The sequence below is a fragment of the Kogia breviceps genome, chromosome 6, assembly GCF_026419965.1.
Source record: "Kogia breviceps isolate mKogBre1 chromosome 6, mKogBre1 haplotype 1, whole genome shotgun sequence".
Classification (NCBI taxonomy): domain Eukaryota; kingdom Metazoa; phylum Chordata; class Mammalia; order Artiodactyla; family Physeteridae; genus Kogia; species Kogia breviceps.
Genome location: NC_081315.1, coordinates 23912093 through 23935427, shown reverse-complemented (window position 1 = coordinate 23935427; position 23335 = coordinate 23912093). Strand labels below are relative to the sequence as shown.

General features: G+C 39.5%; 1 protein-coding gene and 2 pseudogenes across 2 annotated transcripts in view; all 3 read right to left on the bottom strand.

Moving 5' to 3' along the window:
• Window positions 1-9510, bottom strand: part of USP38 (ubiquitin specific peptidase 38) — a 31905-nt gene extending 22395 nt beyond the window's left edge. For both annotated transcript variants that reach the window (XM_059066752.2, XM_067035579.1), the window contains exons 1-3: window positions 8283-9510; window positions 6614-6749; window positions 244-373 (exon numbers count right to left, since the gene is read on the bottom strand). In XM_059066752.2, coding sequence (XP_058922735.1) covers window positions 244-373; window positions 6614-6749; window positions 8283-8964 — 948 coding nt within the window. In that variant the 5' untranslated portion in view covers window positions 8965-9510. The remainder of the gene's footprint in view (window positions 1-243; window positions 374-6613; window positions 6750-8282) is intronic.
• Window positions 9103-17633, bottom strand: LOC136794374 (uncharacterized; annotated as a pseudogene).
• Window positions 17634-17691: 58 nt separating this feature from the next.
• On the bottom strand, window positions 17692-19255 carry LOC136794373 (uncharacterized; annotated as a pseudogene).
• Between the last annotated feature and the right edge of the window lie 4080 nt (window positions 19256-23335).

Genomic DNA, 23335 nt, shown 5'->3' with positions numbered 1-23335 from the left:
TTGCTTAGTTGGGATTCAAGAGATAATGGGAGGAATGTGTTTTCATAATAAATATTTGTAAACAGCAAAATAATTTTAATTACCTAATCTTAAGTAGCATTTTAAATTTCTAAAGCCCATTCAAAAGAAAACCAAAAACAAGACCATATTCAAAATTAGACACTTTAAAGGGGACAACCCAAAGATAAAAAGACTTATTATATGGGTCCATATATTCCAATAGATTTATACACTCTCACTTACCAGTTCTATCTTCAGTAAAGTAACATCTATCAAAATAGTAAACTTCTGGACAGCTGCCAGTCCTTTCAGGAGTGCAATCACCCATGTGTCTACATGCTGAGCCAACGGCCAGGACAGCCAGTCAATCATTCTGAAAATTGAAGGAAAAGAAAACTATCAGCACTGAAAATATCTTTAACATTATTTAGTTAGGAATAACAGGAGTTATACTAGATAATCACTCACTTTGTGACTCAAGTAAACTGAGCTTGCTTGTGAAAAGTGCTATTCAAGATGTAGAAATGACTATAATGGGTGCTAGAACTCAAGAAGTTTCCAATCTTGTGAGCTGACAGTTTCTTATATAACATATTTGCATAAAAAGAATTTCTGATAAACAATCATTTTGCATAAATGCAAAGTTTTAAACATGCTATATAGTGGTATCAATAATTTATTAGGCAAATTTACTCTAAGGAGAACAGTTAAAATACGGCTATCTGGGACTTTCCTGCTGGTACAGTGGTTAAGAATCCATCTTTCAACGCAGGGGACACTGGTTCAATCCCTGGTTAGGGAACTAAGATCCTACATGCCGTGGGGCAACTAGGCCCGAGTGCTGCAACTACTGGGCCCACACGCCACAGCTACCAAGCCTGCACCACAACTAGAGAGAAGCCCGTGCACTGCAACGAAGAGCCCACGTGCCGCAACTAAGACCAGATGCAGCCAATAAATAAATAAATAAATATTAAAAAACCAAAAATATGGCTATCTGAACTGAGACATATGGATATGAATCAAAATTTCTCCTTTCTGGTGATTACAGTCTAAATATGAAATATAGTGTTTAAAAAGACTATATTTTGAATTGTGAAACAGGTCTCTTCATCCCTTTCAAAATCTTACCATACAAAGACAACAAAAAAAATCTTCAAATAGATAAAAGGGCACCAAGTGTGTAAATACTGAAATGGCCTCATTTTGTAATAATGAGTGTTTTTCTTTTTGAGTGCCAATCCCGTTTAATGGAAATAAAGTAATATGGGGTATGATGGAGACTATCCTTAATGTTAAACATCAACCACAATGAAAAAGACTGCTATGACTCTTTTGGAAAGCAACTGGGCCAAATGTTCATATTATTTGATCCAGTAATCCAATTGGGAGGACTATATAATAAAAAAAATAGTAAAACAAACCAGGTTTTTAAAGTCAGAATGATATGGTTTAAAAATCTCAATTCACCATTTATTAGCTGGGGAACCCTAAATACTTATGTAAGTTATTTAACTTCTTTGTGTCTCAGTTCCTTATCTGTAGATTATGGATAAATTTTACAGGACCGATGTGAAGGTTAAATGAGTTAATACACTGGAACTACTGTGAATGTCTTTCTTCCAAATATTTACACATGGCAATAAGTATTTTGATTGTACAAAATGTAAAATATAAATACTAAGTACATAAACACGTGACCAAAAGAGAAATTAACATGTCAAAAGGACTGACTTTCATATTGATATGTTATAAACTATCTATCAATACATTAACACTGGAGTGTTATCTTTATTAAGGTTTTTGCTCTTAGGATTAAAATATTCCATCAGACATTAAGAGTGGCTCCAGGGCTTCCCTGGTGGCGCAGTGGTTGAGAGTCCGCTTGCCAATGCAGGGGACGCAGGTTCGTGCCCTGGTCCGGGAAGATCCCACGTGCCGAGGAGCGGCTGGGCCCGTGAGCTATGGCCGCTGGGCCTGTGCGTCCGGAGCCTGTGCTCCGCAAAGAGTGGCTCCAAAGTTCAAACTCATTTTACTACAAGTTTTCTGTATGTTCCCTCTGCTCCCTGCACACACTTTATCTCCCTTCTTGTTTTTCTGGCCAACAATGATGGTTGTAAGTCATTAAAGTAGTCCCTAACAGCTGTTCCACATCTCTCAACTATTGTTAGCCTGGTTTTCACAAGCCTGTGGACACTCTAAGTACATGAAGTAGCAAGTAGAGACACTTGCATTTGTGTACAAAGAGTATATTCACTGCAGCACTGCTTATGATACAGAAAAAATGCAAATTATCTAAATGTCCATCATAAGTAAATGGCTAAATATACTATGGTATTGATACTATGAAACATTATGTTGAATTTTAAAAGATGAGCTAGATCAATATGAATCTACCCACAGGGATCTAACACAGAAAGATCTGAGATATTGTTGAATTAAAAAAGAAACAAATGCCAGTAAATCTTTTTAAAACTGTTTTTTGTTTGTTTAAAAGAAAACATATGAGTATATATTGTATATATATTTTTAGCGTAAATACATACACAAAAAAACATGTGGTTTAGAGAAGGAGTATATTTGAGCACATCTCTTTGGCAGTATGGACTCTTCCCCGTGGGGAGCAAAGTTCCAGAGTAGAACCAGGTTGGGCTCCCTAGCACACAGGGCCCAAGGCCAGAACTCCCTTTAGCTCAGGTCTAAGGGGAGTACTAGTAAAGAGTGAGGGGGCAGAGTAGAAAATTCCACTTGGCCATGGCTTTTCATTATCTCTAATCACCCAATCAGCCTTTTCCTCCATCCTCTCCATTTCTAGCTTCCCATCTCATAAGCCTCTAGTCTTTATCTTAACCCAATTTATGTGTACCCAATCTCCTAACCACCCTAAAGATACTTCAAGTCAGAAGTAACACAAATTAGAAGCCACTCATTTAAAAAATATTTGAGTATCTATTATATAATAGGCACTGTGTTAAGTGCTAAGAATATAATAGTAAAATATGGTTTCTGCCCTCAAACTGATAAGGAAAGTTAGGAAATTTTCAACAGTCACACAATTAATAAGTAGTAGTACTGGTATCTGAACTAAGCTCTGCTGGTGTATAATGCAACACCTTTGGCTACACTTTAATTATATTCTAGTCTTGCTTCAATTTGATTGGACTTACATACGCTCAAATCCTCTAAGACAAAGGCACCATAGAATCAGTTATTTTTATGGTTAACTACAGTAATCTTATCCACCATGTACTGGTTACAATATGATTTTTAAGGACACTTAACTCTGATAGGCTGATTTAATTTCTTACTATTTAAAGAACAGTTAGCTGTAGTTGTAATAAATCTTGTTTCCTCCATTAGATTGTAGGCTTAAGAACAGCGATCTTGTTTTGTTTTTAATCTTTAATCTTTGATTTGCATTAAAATGGAGCTCAAGTTTGTTGAATAAATGAAACCATTTCTCTCTATAGCCAAAAATAGTACATGCAACTTGAAAATCTTAAAATTGGCAATATTATGAAAGGCCACAAAATAGATTTAATCTTAATTCGTAGAGAATAAAGCCAATTTTCTCTTTATTGTAGGTAGCAGCTTAAGGGCTAGATCCAGCCTTCAGTTTTATTTGTTCCAATGTTTTAAAAATTAGAGAACTCCACATAAAAACTGGATTTCAGTCTCCTTTTGAAAAATCAGATTAGCAACACTGAACTCAAATTTCCCTGTGATAACAAGACAACTGGAGTTGAGGATCAGCTTTCTCTTTTAGAAAATGCTTGTGTGCCCCATTCCCTATTATTTCAGTTACCCCAGCCTATTTCATACTTTAATGTTACTATCTGGTTCTTGTACAATATCTGTATTTGCATTTCTTTGGATTACAGAAAATGACAGTAAAGCATGACAAGTGCTATGTGTGGAGAAGTGTAGAGTATGGGGGAGTAGAAGGTGGGAGTGTGATAAAAGTAAACATTACTATTCTTTTCAATTACATTTGCAATACAAGAATAATTACTCCAGGTATATTATAAGTTAAATAGGATCATGTCAGATAAATTGGAAATGCAATGGAAACTGGATCACAACGTTCCATAGAAACATAGGTAAAAATTAATTTCCAAATATATCTTAAAAATAAATTCATGGGCTTCCCTGGTGGCGCAGTGGTTGAGAATCCGCCTGCCGATGCAGGGGATACGGGTTCGTGCCCCGGTCCGGGAAGATCCCACATGCCGCGGAGCGGCTGGGCCCGTGAGCCATGGCCGCTGAGCCTGCGCGTCCGGAGCCTGTGCCCCGCAATGGGAGAGGCCACAACAGTGAGAGGCCCGCGTACCACAAAAAAAATAAATAAATAAATAAATAAATAAATAAATTCATAAATTGGACACTATGGTTGTTTTGAAGAGGTTAAAAAATTAAGACTAGGAGTGCCATACAGAACATTATAAATCAACTATAAGAAAAAAAAAAGAGACAAAAAAAGACTAAATGCTAGAGAGCAAGAATTGTATACATGTAGCTTTCTGAGAACCCAAAATAAATACTTAAGTTTACAGGCTACTTTATGACTGTAATTTATAACAGGTGCACAGAAACCACTGTTCTAAATCCTTACATTTTAGGGGACTTCCCTGGTGGTCCAGTGGTAAAGAATCTGCCTTACAATGCAGGGGACGCAGGTTTCTGTCTTCTTGAACTAAGATCCCACATGCCACAGGGCAACTAAGCCTGCATACCACAACTACTGAGCTCATGCGCCTCAACTAGAGAGCCCGTGTGCCACAACTACAGAGCCCGTGTGACACAACTAGAGAAGAGGAACCCCACACACCACAACTGGAGAGAAGCCCATGCACCACACCTAAGACCTGACACAGCCAAAAATAAATAAATAAATCCTTACATTTTATTTAAACGTGCTATGCATACACACATATATGTGCACACAGGAAAAAAATAATAAAAAACCCAGACAGATATGAATCAAGAACAGGAAGATAGGAAAAGCTCAATTAGAAAAATACAGTCACTGAAATAAAGAAACTCAATAACTGGAATAATCTCTATAAATGGGTACCTTTGAAGGAAAAACTAGTAAATTATAAGACAGTATTGATGCTCTTCCCCTTAGATCCCCACAAGGTCTGCACCCTCATTTCCCTCATATCTTTACTTCATGGTCACCTTCTCAGTGAGGCCTTCCTCATCTATCTTATTTAAAACTGCAAACCATTCCCCATGCTTTCTTGCTTTCCTATCTACTTTTGTCCAAAAATGCTCATCACTATCCAACACACGAAATTATTTTACTTACCATACTTAATGAAGTCTAAAACAAAATCAGTTTTAGGATGTAAAACTTAGTTTATATACCACTAAGGCAAGAAAAGTCCTGCAATCTAAACTAAAACACCAATGACTGTACCTTTCCACATTTTAGCATCTCTGAGATCAGGATGCATCTCTTCAAATATGTTACTGATATTGCCTGCCTGCCTCCCCAGCTAGAAGCCTGTTAGGATAGATATTGCTACCCATTTGTTCAATGAGGTGTGTTCTTTTTTGTTTTGTTTTGTTTTTTTGTTTGTTTTGAGGTACGCGGGCCTCTCACTGTTGTGGCTTCTCCCGTTGAGGAGCACAGACTCCGGACGTGCAGGCTCAGCGGCCATGGCTCACGGGCCCAGCCGCTCCGCGGTATGTGGGATCCTCCCAGACCGGGGCACGAACCCGTGTCCCCTGCATCGGCAGGAGGACTCCCAACCACTGCGCCACCAGGGAAGCCCTCAATGAGGTTTTTAAACACTGCTTGGCACTCATGGTAAGTGCCCAATAAATGTGATTTGAATAGTTGAAAGAATGAATGATTGAATTAATAAAAGCACAAGAGTTCTGAGAAGTAAAACTAACATTAAGTTTACACCTAGAAATATAAGAATAAAACTGCAAAACATCAAGGATAAAGAGAAAAGCATAAACATTACCAGAAGACCCTAACTACTCACAAAGGAACGATAATCAAATTGACTGCAGACTCCACATCAGCAACAATAGATGCCAGAAGACAATGCAGTATTATTTTCAAAATGCTAAGAGAAAATGACTATCAAATTAGAATTCTGTATCTTGCCAAATCATCTACTTGGGAATAAGCAAGAAAAAAACCACATTTCAAACAAAGGCTAAGAAAGTCTTACCCAGAGGTCCTGGTTGAAAGAGAAAGTAAAAGTATGTACTAAGTAAAAGTAAATACTTAGCCAGAAAAAAAAAGATCCCAGAGAGAGGAAATAGGTTGCAGGCAACAATACTGAGCAAAGAAATTAGTAAAATATATTGGTAATCCAACCAACTTCTGACTGTACAGTAAGTGTATATGTGTGCTATATTTTTGGAATTTAAAAAAGCTGAATTGAAAACAGATTTGTGAGTTACTGGATGCCTGTCAAGCCTATAGTAAGGTAAACAATTCATTTCAATTAATTTGGAGAGTCTTTATATATTTGATTCCACAATTTCAGTTTTAAACATTTCCCTAAGTTTTTCATTACCCACAAAATACAGCAAAATATCTCCCCCTCCTAAATCTACATTTACCATCTATGGTGTTATGAAGAAGTACCTGCAAAGAGCTTGGGTCATACTTGCATCTTTTACATTTGGATCTGTAGTAAGGCTCCTGATGAGAACTGTGATCATCTGAAGAGGAATGTGCTGCACAAGGCTTGCCAATGCCACAGAAGGTTCAAAGGATGCATCTATTTTTTAATTGAAAAGAGAAAGGAACATGGCAAGAAGGTTCAAGGGAAGTCTTTAGAGAGAACAACAATTTACTACCCCTCCACCAAGCAGCTGTTACACTCCATCTCATGGGTAGACTCTAACATACAAGGAATGTTAAACTGCAGAAACGAGATTAAGAGTAGTAGTTCGACAGAACTACTGCAACATAAAAACTATTCTTCACTATGGCCATATTTAGTCCGTAAATTACTTTATTTTCTTGCATTCATTAATATTGTTATTGTCGTGCTAAAATATTCATTTGTAAAGCAGTAGTCAGAAAAGAAATGCAAGGTATCATTTAAATTCCCACTTTAGATCCTCCAAAGTAACTTACCCCTATTAATTATAGCAGTCATCACATTGTTCTAAGGAAAATTTTTTAAATCACTTAAAGAAGTAGAAACTAAGATGAATTTGGGGGGGACTTTGCTTAAACTACATAAAAATTAAGCAAATCCAAGATGAGCACCTTTACTGCTACAGTTGAAAAAGTTCTGGGGAAATCGAACTGTTCTAGCAACACAGGCAATACATGAAAAATTACAATTAAAAAATAAACCAAAACTCAGATAATGCAAATATATAGTTGGTAATTCTTTCATAAATGTACTTAATTCATCAGGAAAGCACGGAGCCTGTTAAAACTCTACTCATTTCTGATTCTCAACATAAAAAGAGGATACCTCCTTCACAAATTCAATTTCGAACAACAGCCAGAGAACGACTGTACCAAGCAGAGAGGCAGTGAACACAGTTTTGGATCTATTGTTTCAAAACTTACAGAGCTGGAAGCTCCATGTCCGAACAAGGAATGCAAACATAGAGGTAAAATTCCCGGGTGAGAAAGCATTTTCCTGCTAAGTATCACCTGATCCCTCCCGGATTTCTAAGGACATGGTCCGTGGGCTATTGACACCTGGAGCGCAAAAACACCTATTTAAGTCTTCATACTCTTTCCCTTCACTCATCCCCCTGTATCTACTCTCACAAACTACTGCAGACATAAAATGACGACAACAGTCAACAACGACACAGTTAACTAGGATAATCTAATAATAAATGGCACATAGTCCATGAATTAAAAAATGGAAAAATTCAGAAACTAAGGAAAAACTCATGACGGCAAGATGACAGAATCACCCAACAATGATACGGTAAATATTATTATGCGGCCATTAGTCACTAATGAATAGAAGCTTTTACATAGTAGCTGTCATCTTCAACGCATTCCAAAACTTGAGCAGACACTGGGTAGTTAAGCAACTTGTTTGCTGCCAAAGGTCTTAGACCTCGACGTTCTCAACCTCTAAACTGGAAACACTGCCCGTGTTTTAATGTCCAAAGTGACAGCCTGAATAGGGCAGTGGATAAGAATTTGGATGAAGGTGTTCAGATCTCCTCTCCCATTAAGATGTTTTCAGAGCAGGGAAACAAACACGGTGTGTACGTAAGAGACACACACTAAATTTCCAAGAGAGATTTTCTCGGAATGCAATGACCCTTACCTGTGGAAGAAATGCTTGCAAAAACTTCTTGCAGGGAAGGCAGCAAGGTGGACGGCTCGGCCTTCCAGATGTTCTGGAGCAAGTTACTCACTTTTGTCACCTGCGAGACATATTCCCGCAGCTCTTTCTCCTGGGTGGACACGCACTGGAAGTGGCCTATCGTTCGAACCAGCTGTTGGCAGAAGGTGATGGACAATTTCCCCTTGGGGATACACTGCACGAAGTCAGTCAGGAGGTCGCTCAGGCGGGCGCAAAGATGCGGCTCCGGCCTCTCACACACCATCCGCAGCACCTCCACCTGCAGCAGACTGAAGAGGTCCAGCACCGACGGGCAGCTCATGATCAGCTTCAGGCCGTTGTGAATGTAGTCCAGGATGGCTACGTCCTTCCTGTCCAGCGAGTGGTAGCCCTGCTGGAGGAGGCCCAGCACGAACGTCTTGTTGAAGAAGGACTCGAACTCCGGCCGGTGGTAGCGCGCGTAGGCCTCCAGCACTTGGTGGCCCACCTGCCGCTGAAAGGGGTCCTGGCCCTCCAGGATGAGTCGCGTCGTCAGGGCAAACATGGCCTCGCACTGCGCCTCGTCCAGCCAATGCTCCGCCGACTCCACCACCTTCCGCACGATCACCCGCTTGAGGGGCAGCGGGTGCGAAGAACTCACCAGGCCCTCCAGGATCTTGTCCATTGTCGCCACGCTGCAAGGCCCGGCCCAGGGGGGAAGGAGCGGGCGGCCACGGCCCCGAGGTGGGCCAGGAGAGCCCCGGGGCGGAGGTGAACTCGGAGCGCAGCAGCAGCAGCGGGACCGACCACCGCCACCGCCGCCTCAGTAGCCACATTTATCGGGCAGGGGGGCCCATCCAAGCCCGGGCGGGAGTTGGCAAGCCTGGGTCGCGTAAGAACCGGCACCGCCCGCGATGGGCCTAAGAAGCCAGAGGCCCGCACTCCGCCGCCTCCCCGGGCCCGCGGTCCCTCTCAGCATCAGCTCGGAGGGGCCAGCGGGGTCCCCCGGCGGCTGCGGGTGCTCAGGGGCCGGGGCTGCGAGCCGGTGGGTGAGGAAGCGCGCCTCCGCGTTCTGCGGCAGTTGTGGGCGTCCGAGCTCCGGCAGGTCGTGGGATGAAACCCGCCCCGGGTTGAGCCAGGAGCCGCTGTCACGGACGGTGCTGGATCAGCCGGGGAGAAGAGGATGTGGACACCCTTGACCCGGATTCAGAAGGTCCGGCAAACAGGAAGTGGAGGACTTCGGAACCTCCGGAAAGGCCCGCCCCTCCGCCCCTTCGCCCCGCCCACTCCTTTCCTCCCTCCCCTCTCATCGTCCTCCGCCCACAATCGCCTCCTCCCTCCCGGGCCGCGCTGGTACCCCCTCGCTGACCCGCAACTTAGCTGCTGCGCAGGCGCGGCTGCCTGTGGCAGAGTGGGGCGGATACCGTAGCGTCACTGGGCATCCCTGTGTAAGTCACAAGAGGCTTCCCGGGAGAAGCGGCCGGGACCGGACGCGTTGGAGGTGACTACGACTCTACGAGTTCCACCTTCCCATCTCTATCCGTTCTGTCCGAGTCAGGTTACTTGTAAAAGGCCGAGAAAGTTTTAGGTAAATTTAGGTAAAATTTTGTGAATGGGAAAGTTTTGGAAACGCGAGAAGAGCATTTGGGGAGAAAGTAAGGAAAACAACTCAAAATCCGGATTGAAGGGAAATCGTTTGAGGTCGTGGCTCATTCATCAAGAAATGAGCTAGGGTTCCTAAATGAGATTGCCTTTCTCGTGCGTGTGGTTATTAAAGTAAGGGCTGTACTGGTGGCCGTATACATTTAGAGACGAACTGTTATCTTTAGCAAAGATCTTTTTAATGAGCTTTTGTGGCATGTCGAAAATTTATGTTGTCGAAAAATGGGGGGAGAGTAAGGAAAATGACAGGTGAGAAAGAATGAAAGAGTAGTTTGAAAATAAAAAAGGTGAAATTTTCACAGTATTTACGTGTAGGCTGACACTGAAGATGGTTTACAATAAAGAAGAAAAGATGGAGTCATCATGCTTGTACTCTTTCAAGTTAAATTCCAAAGATTCACCATAAGAATTTAGGCTTTAATTGGAAAATATTTCCTAATTATAAGACTTGACTAATATGATTGTGAAATCAGACGTTAACGGCCTGTAATACAGACGAAATTTTAAAAGGTTTAGTTGAAATGTCCAGTAGAAAAAGGAACAAAATTGTAAGTTGTTTGCTTAATAGTGTTTTGGTTTTTACCAATTTACAAAATGGTTACACCAATATATTTAACACATCAGTAAGGATAATCTTGAAAAGAATGGCAGTTTAGGAGCTGGGTAGAGGAAACTTGAGACCGAGTTAGTTTGCAGGAAGAGATTGAAGATAAAAGAGAAATGAAGTAATTGATGGATCTAAGACAGTCATGCTAGAACACAGGAATAGCTTTGGAACTTTTCCTTTTCCAATAGATGGAAGTAAAACTACAGAGAAAAGTTCGCCTTTACTGGGAATGGTGCCACGTTGGATGACAAAAATAAGGTAGAATGTAGAGCATTAAGAGGACTGAGTGGTAGGATTGTGGATTTGCTAATATCCTGTAACTTAAATGCTGAGATGTAAAATTAACAATACTTAATAACTATCTGTTACATCCTATGTTATGTGACAAGGGAATAACAGAGGAAAGAAAACAATATTTGTTATATATATTAATATATAGTCTAAGCAAATATTTTTTATATATACTAAGCAAATATATTACACATTCATAATGAAAAAAGGAGGAAATACTTCTGACAAGTCTGTAAATGGTCATGTGGTTATAGTAGATATTTATAACAGCCTTTTCCCACTACTATTTTGTATTTCCTTTGCCTTCAGCAAGTACCTCAGCTGGTTGTAGTTCTTTGTTTGGTGGAGTGACCCAAACCTTCATTCCTGAAGAATCTGGGCCATTACTAGTCCTACCTGGATTGGATTGTTGTAGATTTCCATTGATTTTAATCACAGCATGGTAATACTAAGAGATGCCCTAAGGGATCTCTTGTATTCCAGACAATGCATTCCTTATCTCCATTGTATTAATAGTAGAGTTGATGTCCAATTTCCTCTTGATAGTGAGGATTAATCACCCCAGCCAGCACACTAATTCCCTTCTTTGCATGTTTTTTTTTTTGATAGATCTTTATTGGCGTATAATTGCTTCACAATACTGTGTTAGTTTCTGTTGCACAACAAAGCGAATCAGCCATATGCATACACATGTCCCCATATCCCCTCCCTCTTGAGCCTCCCCCCCATCCTCCCTATTCCACTCCTCTAAGTCATCATAAAGCACCAAGCCAATTTCCCTGTGCTATGCTGCTGCTTCCCATTCTGTAGTGTATATATGTTGATGCTACTCTCACTTTGCCCCAGCTTCACCCTCCTAGCCCATGTCCTCAAGTTCATTTTCTATGTCTACCTCTTTATTCCTGCCCTGCAACTAGGTTCATCAGTACTGTTTTTTTAGATTCCATATATATATATGCATTAGCATACAGTATTTGTTTTTCTCTTTTTGACTTACTTCACTCTGTATAATAGACTCTAGGTCCATTCACCTCACTACAAATAACTCAATTTCGTTTCTTTTTATGGCTGAGTAATATTCCATTGTATATATGTGCCACGTCTTCTTTATCCATTCATCTGTTGATGGACACTTAGGTTGCTTCCATGTCCTGGCTATTGTAAATAGAGCTGCAATGAACATTGTGGTACATGACTCTTTTTGAATTATGGTTTTCTCAGGGTATCTGCCCAGTAGTGGGATTGCTGGGTCATATGGTAGTTCTCTTTTTAGTTTTTTAAGGAACCTCCATACTGTTCTCCATAGTGGCTGTATCAATTTACATTCCCACCAACAGTGCAGGAGGGTTCCGTTTTCTCCACACCCTCTCCAGCATTTATTGTTTGTAGATTTTTTGATGATAGCCATTCTGACTGGTGTGAGGTGATACCTCATTGTAGTTTTGATTTGCATTTCTCTAATGATTAGTGATATTGAGCATCTTTTCATATGCCTCTTGACCATCTGTATGTCTTCCTTGGTGAAATGTCTATTTAGGTCTTCCACCCATTTTGTAACTGGATTGTTTGTTTTTTGGATATTGAGCTCCATGAGCTGTTTGTATATTTTGGAGGTTAATCCTTTGTCAGTTGTTTCATTTGCAAATATTTTCTCCCATTCTGAGGGTTGTCTTTTTGTCTTATTTATGGTTTCCTTTGCTGTGCAAAAGCTTTTAAGTTTCATTAGGTCCCATTTGTTTATTTTTATTTTTATTTCCATTACTCTAGGAGGTAGGTCATAAAAGATCTCGCTGTGGTTTATGTCAAAGAGTGTTTGTCCTATGTTTTCCTCTAAGAGTTTAATAGTGTCTGGTCTTACATTTAAGTCTTTAATGATTTGGAGTTTATTTTTGTGTATGGTGTTAGGTAGTGTCCTAATTTCATTCTGTTACATGTAGCTGTCCAGTTTTCCCAGCACCACTTATTGAAGAGGCTGTCTTTTCTCCATTGTATGTTCTTGCCTCCTTTGTCATAAATTAAGTACCCTTATGTGCATGGGTTTATCTCTGGGCATTATGTCTTGTACCATTGATCTATATTTCTGGTTTTGTGCCAGTACCATACTCTCTTGATTACTGTAGCTTTGTGGTATAGTTTGAAGTCAAGGAGGCTGATTCCTCCAACTCTGTTTTTCTTTTTGAAAATTGCTTTGGCTATGCGGGGTCTTTTGTGTTTCCATACGAATTGTAAAATTTTTTGTTCTAATTCTCTGAAGAATACCATTGGTAGTTTGATAGGGATTGCATTGAATCTGTAGATGGCTTTGGGTAGTATAGTCATTTTCACAATATTGATTCTAGCAATCCAAGAACATGATATATTTCTCTGTCTGTTTATATCATCGTTGATTGCTTTCATCAGTATTTTATAGTTTTATGAGTACAGGTCTTTCACCTCCTTAGGCAGGTTTATTCCTAGGTATTTTATTCTTTTTGTTGCAATGGTAAATGAGAGTATTTCCTTAATTTCTCTTTCTGATTTTTCATTGTTGGTGTATATGAATGCCAGAGATTTCTGTGCATTAATTTTGCAACCTTACCAAATTCAATGATTAGTTCTAGTAGTTTTCTGATGGCATCTTTAGGATTTTCTATGTATATTATCATGTCATTGGCTGAAGGTGACAGTTTTACTTCTTTTTTTCCAGTATTTATTCCTTTAATTTCTTTTTCTTCTCTGATTGCTGTTGCTAGGACTTCCAAAACTATGTTGAATAAGAGTGGTGAGGGTGGATATCCTTGTTTTGTTCCTGATATTTGTGGAAATGCTTTCAGTTTTTCACCATTGAGTATGATGATTGCTGTGGGTTTGTCATATATGGCCTTTATTATGTTGAGGTAGGTTCCCTCTATGCCCATTTTCTGGAGAGTTTTTATCATAAATCAGTGTTGAATTTTGTCAGAAGCTTTTTATGCATCTACTGAGAGGATCATATGGTTTTTATTCCTTAATTTGTTAATATGATGTATCACATTGATTGATTTGTGTATATTGAAGAATCCTTGCATCCCTGGGATAAATCCCACTTGATCATGGTGTATGATCCTTTTAATGTGCTGTTGGATTCTGTTTGCTACCATTTTCTTCAGAATTTTTGTATTTATGTTTGTCAGTAATATTGGCCTATAATTTTCTTTTTTTGTGATATCTTTTTCTGGTTTTGTTATCAGGGTGATGGTGGCTTTGTAGAATGAATTTGGGGGTGTTTCTCCCTCTGCAATTTTCTGGAAGAGTTTGAGAAGGATCAGTGGTAGCTATTCTCTAAATGTTTGATAGAATTCACCAGTGAAGCCATCTGGTCCTGGAGTTTTGTTTGTTGGAAGATTTTAAATTACAGTTTCAATTTCATTACTTGTGATAAGTCTGTTTATATTTTCTAATTCTTCCTGGTTCAGTCTTGGAAAGTTGTACCTTTCCAAGAATTTGTCCATTTCTTCATGGTTGTCCATTTTATTGGCATATAGTTATTTGTGGTAATCTCTTATAATCCTTTGTATTTCTGCAGTGTCAGTTGTGATTTTCCCTTTTTCATTTCTAATTTTATTGATTTGCGTCCTCTCCTTTTTTTTCTTGATGAGTCTGGCTAAGGGTTTATCAATTTTGTTTATCTTTTCAAAGAACCAGCTTTTAGTTTTATTGATCTTCGCTATTGTTTTCTTCGTTTCTATTTTATTTATTTCTGCTCTGATCTTTATGCTTTCTTTCCTTATACTGACTTTAGGTTTTCTTTATTCTTCTTTCTCTAGTTGTTTTAAGTGTAGGGTTAGATTGTTTATTTGAGATTTTTCTTGTTTATTGAGGTGAGATTGAATTGCTATGAACTTCCATCTTAGAACTGCTTTTGCTGTGTCCCATAGGTTTTGGGTCATTGTGTTTTTGTTGTCATTTGTTTCAATGTATTTTTTATTTCTTCTTTGATTTCTTCAGTAATCTCTTGGTTATTTAATAGTGCACTGTTTAGCCTCCATGTATTTGTGTTTTTTACAGTATTTTTTCCTGTAATTGGTTTCCATTCTCATAGCATTGTGGTCAGGAAAGATGCTTGATATGATTTCAATTTTCTTAAATATATTTAGGCTTGATTTGTGACCCAAGATGTGATCTATCCTGGAGAATGTTCCATGTGCACTTGAGAAGAAAGTGTATTCTGCCACTTTTGGGTGGAATGTTTGATAAATATCAATTAGATCTACCTGGTCTATTGTGTTATTTAAAGCTTGTGTTTCCTTATTAATTTTCTGTTTGGATGATTTGTCCATTGGTGTAAGTGGAGTGTTAAAGTCCACTACTATTATTGTGTTACTGTCAATTTCTCCTTTCATGGTTGTTAGCATTTGCCATACGTATTGAGGTGCTCCTGTGTTGGGTGCATAGACATTTATAATTGTTATATCTTCTTCTTGGATTGATCCTTTGATCACTGTGTAATGTCCCTCCTTATCTCTTGTAACAGTCTTTATTTTAAAGTCTATTTTATGTGATATGAGTATTGCTACTCCAACTTTCTTTTGATTTCCCTTTGCATGTAATATCTTTTCCATCCCTTCGCTTTCAGTCCTTATGTGTCCCTAGGTCTGAAGTGGGTCTCTTGTAAACAGCATATATATGGATCTTGTTTTTGTATCCATTCAACCAGTCTGTGTCTTTTGGTTTGGACATTTAATCTATTTATATTCAAGGTTATTAAATTCAATATGTATGTTCTTATTACCATTTTCTTAATTGTTTTTGGTTTGTTTCTGTGGATCTTTTCCTTCTCTTGTGTTTCCTGCTTAGAAAAGTTTCTTTAGCAAGTGTTGTGAAGCTGGTTTGGTGGTGCTGAATTCTCTTAGCTTTTGCTTGTCTGAAAAGCTTTTAACTTCCCACTGAATCTGAAAGAGATCCTTGCTGGGTAGAGTAATATTGGTTGTAGGTTTTTCTCTTTTATCACTATAAGTATATCCTGCCACTCCCTTCTGGCCTTCAGAGTTTCCGTTGAAAAATCAGCTGGTAACCTTATGAGGATTTCTTTGTATGTTTATTTTTTGTTTTTCCCTTGCTGCTTTTAATATTTTTTCTTTGAATTTAGTTTTTGTTAGTTTGCTTAATATGTGTCTTGGTGTGTTTTTCCTAGGGTTTATCCTGTTTGGGACTCTCTTTGCTTCCTGGACTTGGGTGACTGTTTCCTTTCCCATGTTAGGGAAGTTTTCAACTATAATCTCTTCAGATATTTTCTCAGACCATTTCTTTTTCTCTTCTTCTTCTGGAACCCCTATAGTTTGATTGTTGATGCGTTTAGTGTTGTCCCAGAGGTCTCTGAGGTGGTCTTCAATTTTTTTCATTCCTTTTTCTTTATTCTACTCATCAGCAGTTATTTCCACCATTTTGTCACGTATTCGTTCTTCTGCCTCAGTTATCCTGTTATTGATTCCTTCTAGTGTATGTTTCATTTCAGTTATTGTGTTGTTCATCTCTGTTTGTTCTTTAGTTCTTCTAGATCTTTGTTAAACGTTTCTTGTATTTTCTCAATCCATGCCACCATTCTATTTACAAGATTCTGGATCATCTTTACTGTCATTATCTGAATTCCTTTTTGGGTAGATTGCCTATTTCCTCTTCATTTATTTGGTCTTGTAGGTTTTTACCTTGCTCCTTCATCTGTGACATTTTTTTGCCATCTCATTTTTTTTTTTTTTTTATGAGTGGGATGGAATCATTGTTGTGTTTCCTGGTGGAAGCATTCTTCTCTTTGAAACTAAGACTTCTAAACCAGCAGTTCATAATGTCACAGGAACAGGGAGCAAACATTTTGCAAAAAAGGTCACTAGGAGAAATAGTGAGTGGTACCCCACCCATTTCTATCCCTTGGTTTCTGGACCTGTGAATCCTGGCTATGAGAGAAATAGCACCATGTATTGGATGCTGATTCAGAGCATATACAGCATTCTGGAGAACTTTGCTACAGTCCTGCAAGTTCTAGTCACCTAGTGGCACTGTAACTGAGTCTTCAAAAGGCTATTCCACCATTCTGTCAAGCCATCTGCTTCAGAATGGTGGGATACATTGTAAGGTCAGTGAATTTCATGAGCATGGGTCCATTACCTCACTTCATTTGCTGTGAAGTGAGTTCCTTGATCAGAAGCAATGCTGTGTAGAATACTATGATGGTGGATAAAGTATTCTGTAAGTTCATGGATGGTAGTTTTGGCAAAAGCATTGTGTGCAGGGAAGACAAATTTATATCCAGAGTAAATGTTTATTCCAGTAGAACAAAATATTCCCTCTTCCGTGATGGAAGGAGTCCAATGTAATCAACCTGCCACCAGGTAGCTGGCTACCACCCAAGGAACTGGTGCCATGGTATTGGTCTCTGCTGTTGACAGGTTGGGCACTCAGCAGTGGCCATAGCCAGGCCTTGGTAGGTGGAAGTCCATGTTGCTGAGCCCATGCATAACCTCCATCCCTGTCACCATGACCACTTTGAACATGAGAACATTGGGTGAATACAGGGGTGGCTGGGGAAGAACTGATTCAGCATGTAATCATATGTCTGGCCATTTCTCCTTCCAATGAAAGTGAACAACCAGGTTCACTGCTTGAAGTTCACCTGCTGGGAGGAGTTCCTTCACTACTGTCCTTTAGGGATGTCCCAGAACAAGGGGCTGTAGTGCTATAGCCATCCACTTTTGGGTGGTGCTTGCATATTGTCCAAAATCATCTGTAAACCAGGCCAGAGTCTTCTCTTCCTCTGTCAGCTGATTTAGGGAACTCCCCATGAGACCACAGATGCAGATTTGTTTCTCACTGTGGCATGCAAATGTCTTACCATTAAGTCTAGAGTAGTTCCTGTTCCAGGTCCATCTTTTGCTCACCAGGTCCAATCCGTATGCTGTCATCAATGTAATGGAGCAGTGTGATGTCTTGTGGAAGAGAAAGGCAATCAAGATACTTGTGAATTAAATTATGATCCCCTAAGTTAGGACTAGAGAGTTTAGTCCCCTGAGACAGGAAAGTGAAGGTGTATTGCTGCTGGCCTTGCTAGCTGGAAACAAATTGCTTCTGGTGTTCCTACCAATAGGTATACAGAAAAAAACATTTGTCAGATCAGTAGCTGCATACCAGGTACCAGGGAATGTGTTAATTTGCTCAAGCAATGAAACCACATCTGGTGGAATAACTGTAGTTGGAGTCTCCACCTGGTTAAGCTTACGATAGTCCACGGTCATTCTCCAAGATCCATCTGTCTTCTGAACAGTTTAAATAGGTGAGTTGAATGGGGATGTGGTGGGAATCACCACTCCTGCATCTTTCAAGTCCTTGATTGTGACACTAATCTCTGCAGTCTTTCCAGGAATATAGTAGTGCTTTTGGTTTACTGTTTTCCTAGGTAGAGGCAGTTCTAATGGATTCCACTTGGCCTTTTCCACTTGAATAGCCCTCACTACACAGGTCAAGGACTTTGTGGGGATTCTGCTAGTTTCTGAGTATATCTGTTCCAATTACTAATTCTGGTATTGAGGAAATAACCACAGAATGGGTTAGGGGACCCACTGGGCTCACTCACTGTGAGACAGACTTGAGCTAAAATTCCATTGATCACTTGACCTCCATACATTCCTACTCTAACTGGTAGATCACAATGATGTTTTTGATCTCCTGGAATTAGTGTCAGTTCTGAGTCAAGAGTCCAATAGTCCCCCAAATCTCTGAGTATTTCCTTTTGCCCAATCACAGTTACCCTGGCAAAAAGCTGTAGGTTACTTTGGGGAAGGCTGGGAGAAAGATTAACTGTATAAGTTTTTGGCAGTTCATCCAGGGGGCTCTGGGTCTACAAACTGGCTCAAGTCTGGGAACTAAATGAAGGACCATGACTCTTTCTTTTCATGATTCAGGTTAGACTTGTCTTCACTTGGCCTAGAACTTTCCTGCTTATACAGATCAAGTAAGAATTTAGTAGGCTTCCTATCTATTTCATTTCTAGGAGCACCATGATCCACTAGCCAATGCCTTAGGTCTATGCAAGTCAGACTTTTTCTGATTGCTACCTCTCTGCTCTCCATTATGGTAACCAGAGCACCTTGCCTTTGGCAGTTAAGGGCTGCCACTTGATCCCTGCTCTCTGAGATTCAATCACTCCCATTGCATTTAGGTTTTCTAATTCAGTGACTGCAGTCCCTGCTGTAAGGCCTGGCCTATAAAGAAGAGCGATCACAGAGTTCTTCAAAGATGTTGGGGCTCCTCTGACAAGTTTATTTCTCATGGTAGTGGTGAAAGATATGTTTTCTGGACCCTTCCGATATGGATACATAGGTCTTAAATGACAAATCCACTCTAACATTCCAATCTCCTTAAGCCTTTGAATCCCTTCCTCCATATTAAACCGAGGCAGGTCTAGCATTTCTAATTTGCCCACTGGTGTTTGATTGACATCACTAAGGGAATTAGTGTAGATGGGAGAAGAGAAATAGCTCTAAGTTGGGCTCTATAATATTAAGATATTTGGAAGACTATGAAGAAACAACAGAAGGGGCTATGAAGAAGCTACAAGCATGGTGGAGAGAAAACCAAGTATCCTGGTATCCTGCATGAAGAAAACAATTAGCTACATTATATATTGCTAAATATTGTAATAAGATGAGGATTGCTACTGGAATTAACAATGTAAAGATAAGCAGTTGGATGGAGTGGTGTGGTGAGTGTTAAAGCCTGTAGGAGACTGAAGAGAAAATGGGAAAGAAATTGATGACAGCAAGAATAAACAACTCTTTCAAGGAGGTTTGCTAACACGAAGGGAAAAAATGGGGTGGTAGCTATAACACAGAGCAGGGTAAAGCAACATTTTAAGAAAAGAGAAAAAGCATGTTTGTTCATTAATGGCAAAAAAATCTAGGGAAGGAGAGGAAATTATTGATACTGGAGAGAGAAGGAAGAATTGCCAAGACAATGCCTTTGAGTAGATGGGAAAGGATCTAGTGCACAAATGGAAGGGTTTCCCTTTGCTAGGAGCATGAACGAGTTCACTCAGTAACGGGAGAGACAGCAGCTGCAGATAGGTGGGTGAATGTGGTTGTGGGAGTCTGCAGAAATTCTCATCTGATTGTTTCTATTTTATCAGTAAAATAGAAAGCAAGGTCGTCAGTTGATAGTGAGACTGAAAGAGGAGTTGGAGATTTTAGGAGAGAGGTAAAGCCATGTAATAGTTGTTCAGTGTTGAGGAGAATGGAAATACAGTATGATTCCAGGCAGCATTAAGGGCCCATTGAAGTTAGAGGTCATGAATATAAGTGAAACCAGTCAGTTTGTTTATTTGTTTCCTCCAGCCATGTTTACATGCACAAGTACAACCATGGAATAGGCAGAGAGTTGGACATTACCAGTGTTGTGGTTTAGCCATGTACAGGGAGACAAGAAAAGGGCAGGAAAGTGAAGAGTGTATGCAAGGGAGTGATTATGATTGACCGTGCAATTTAAGCTGGGCAAGGACAGAAGTTAAGATATGAGGGGTGGGAGATGAGAAAAAGACTTTAGAATCAATGAACTGTAGGTTCTGGTGGGGTCAGAGGATTGTTGGAATTTTCCAGATTCCAAGTAGAAGTGATGAGCTGGAAAAATAGGAGATGATAGTCAAAGTGAGATAAACTCAAATTGAGATGATCAAGAGGCAATACAGTCGTCCTTTGGTATCTGAGGAGGTTGTTTCCCAGTGCCCTCATGGATACCAAATCCGTGGATGCTCAAACCCTTATATAAAATGATATTGGATTTGCATATATCCTATGCACATCCTCCCATATACTTTAAGTCATCTCTAGATTGCTTATAATATCTAATACAATGTACAGCTGACCCTTGAGCAGTGTGGGAGTTAGGGGCGCTGACCCTTTATGCAGTAGAAAAATCCATGTTTAACTTTACAGTCAGCCCTCTGTATCCTTGGTTCCACATTCACAGATTCAACCAACCGTGGATCATGCAGTACTGTAGTATTTAGTGAAAAAAACCCATGTGTAAGGACCTGCACTGTCCATGTTGTTCAAGGGTCAACTGTAAATGCTATGTAAATACAATGTAAATGCTGTGTAAATAGTTGCCAGTGCACAGCAAATTCAAGTTTTGCCTTTTGAAACTTTCTGGATTTTTTTTTCCTGAATATTTTTAATCCACAATTGGTTGAATTAGAGGATATGGAACCCACAGATATGGAGGGCTGACGGTAGTTATTGGGAAAGACGAGGATTGAGGTATGGCCATGTGAGTAAGTAGCGGAGGTAAGGTGGAGAATAAAAATCAGTGGAGAAGAGGAGGTCAAGGCACTGAGTGACAATGTATTGGATAAATCATCTATGTGGACACTGAAGTCCACTGAGAATTATGACAGGAATGCAGTTTAAGACAGTGTCAGGGAGTTAAGAACTAAAATCTCCAAGGAATGGGGTGGAGGGAGACTAGCCTGGGGATTGTTTGAGAACCACCACAGGGAAAGGGAGTTAGTGCTGTCGTTTGATGTCATAAAATTTAAATGGGAAGCTTTATGGAGGAGGGAAGAAGAGTGGTCTGGAAGGAGCTACAGGGAGCAGGAATGTCATCCTCTCCACCTCCAGGCTTTGTAGTGGTGGAGTTTGAGAGTTTGGGCTGCAGAGGAGAGGGTTGATCAGGTTTTAAAGCAAAAAGTGAAGGAAATGTTTAGAGAAGGCGATTTTGCTGATGACTGAGTCTCAGAGGGCCCAGTGGAAGGTTTTCAGGTGTCCGACAGGGATAAGAAATGGGTCAGAAAAGATGTTCAGAGCCTTATAGGAATTAGAGTCCTGAAGATGAGAGTTAACTTTGGCTTTTTGTGGCAACTAAAATCAACAGGCATGAGGTGCATAGTGAGATTCATCTTGATGAAAGTCTTTGAAAAAAGCTTTAAGTTCAGAATGGAAACTATAATGAAACAAATGTGCAACCTCAGTGCCTATTCAAGGACAATCTTGGGCTTGGATTTGTCATGAGTGAAATGCCTGTTGGCCAAATGTCTGCCTTGTAAAGGGTGCAGGGTGGTTTTTGGGGTTATGAAGGAATCTGAAGATCTTGGAGATAATCAGGGTTTACTATTCATTACCTTCAATTTACATCATACAGCAATTATTGCTGCTATCTCAAAGACTTTCATCATCATAAGGGGATCTTTCTCAAAATCTAGGCAGTAAGTTTCTGCCCTCTTGCCTGAGGGGAGTTGGAATATCAGTATCATCTTGTTGATTTATAGACATTTTACCCATTGTTACATTCAAACAAAATTTGAAACTTGAAATTTGATGTTTTAAAAATCCCAAAAGATCAAAACAAGCATAACCGACTGAACATGAATTCAAAATAAAGAAATGGTGGGAAGATTCCAAACATAGAAAATGGACATAAATATTTATAGGCATATTAAAAACTGTAACAGTTTTTCCTATTCTGCCTAAAATAATCAACATGTGCTACAGGAAAAAAACACTGGGTGGGATTATTAATTTTTATCTAATTCTTATTTTGGTCAACTCACTTATCTTCTCCCTAAGACTAGATCTGTGTGTCTCTTCTTCACTTATTTATAACAAGAACTCACAACTATCATTGCTACTTTTGAACGTTGAGAGGTGAAAAATTTTCTGGTCAGGGACAACCAAGGCTTTGACTGGCTCAGAGAGGGCCATGTAATCACAGGGTGATGTAAGTAGGAATGAGGTGGAGAGCAAGAAAGTAGATGGCTATGGCATGGCTGCATTTTTACTTGTTATGTGATTGGGGTGTTTACAGAGTCTGAAAACTCAAGTTTGCTAAGAAGGGGAGAGGGCTGGAATGGATAATTATGCAGTGTTTGTGTACAGGTTTAAGATTTAGATGGAAGGCAGGACAGAGAACTTTATCATTTACTGTTTAGGTTCTTTTTAAACTTTCTGCTGTGACAGTGTGCAAGACACAGTTTGGCTTGGCAAATTGTAGAAGGAATAAAACCAGGGCCTACAAATAGCTACCTCATAATTTTGTTGAAAGAGTAAATTAAATGAAGTATGCAAGGTACAGAGCCCAGTGCTTGGCTTACGTTGCATCTCCTTTCTTAAAAGTTTTCTGGAAATTATCTCATTAGTTTTGGAATGTTTTACAGAAATAAAATAACAACTTCTGGTTGCAAAAATCCTCTGTAGTTATTTAGATAAGCTCTTTAACCTTGTGCTAGATGTACACATACGTGTGTGTGTGTGTGTGTGTGTGTGTGTGTGTGTATTTAATCATAGTAGATCTTCCCTGCTGTGGTCCCTTTCCTCAAGTATCACTAACTCATTCTTTCAGATCTCAGTTTAAATGACCTATCTTCAGGGGACATTTTACCTAACTTCACAAAATAGATCAGGTATTCTATAAAATATATATATATATATATAAAAAATATTTTACTCTCTAACACCTATCACAATTATAATTATTTTTTCTGTTATTTTTGAACATCTGT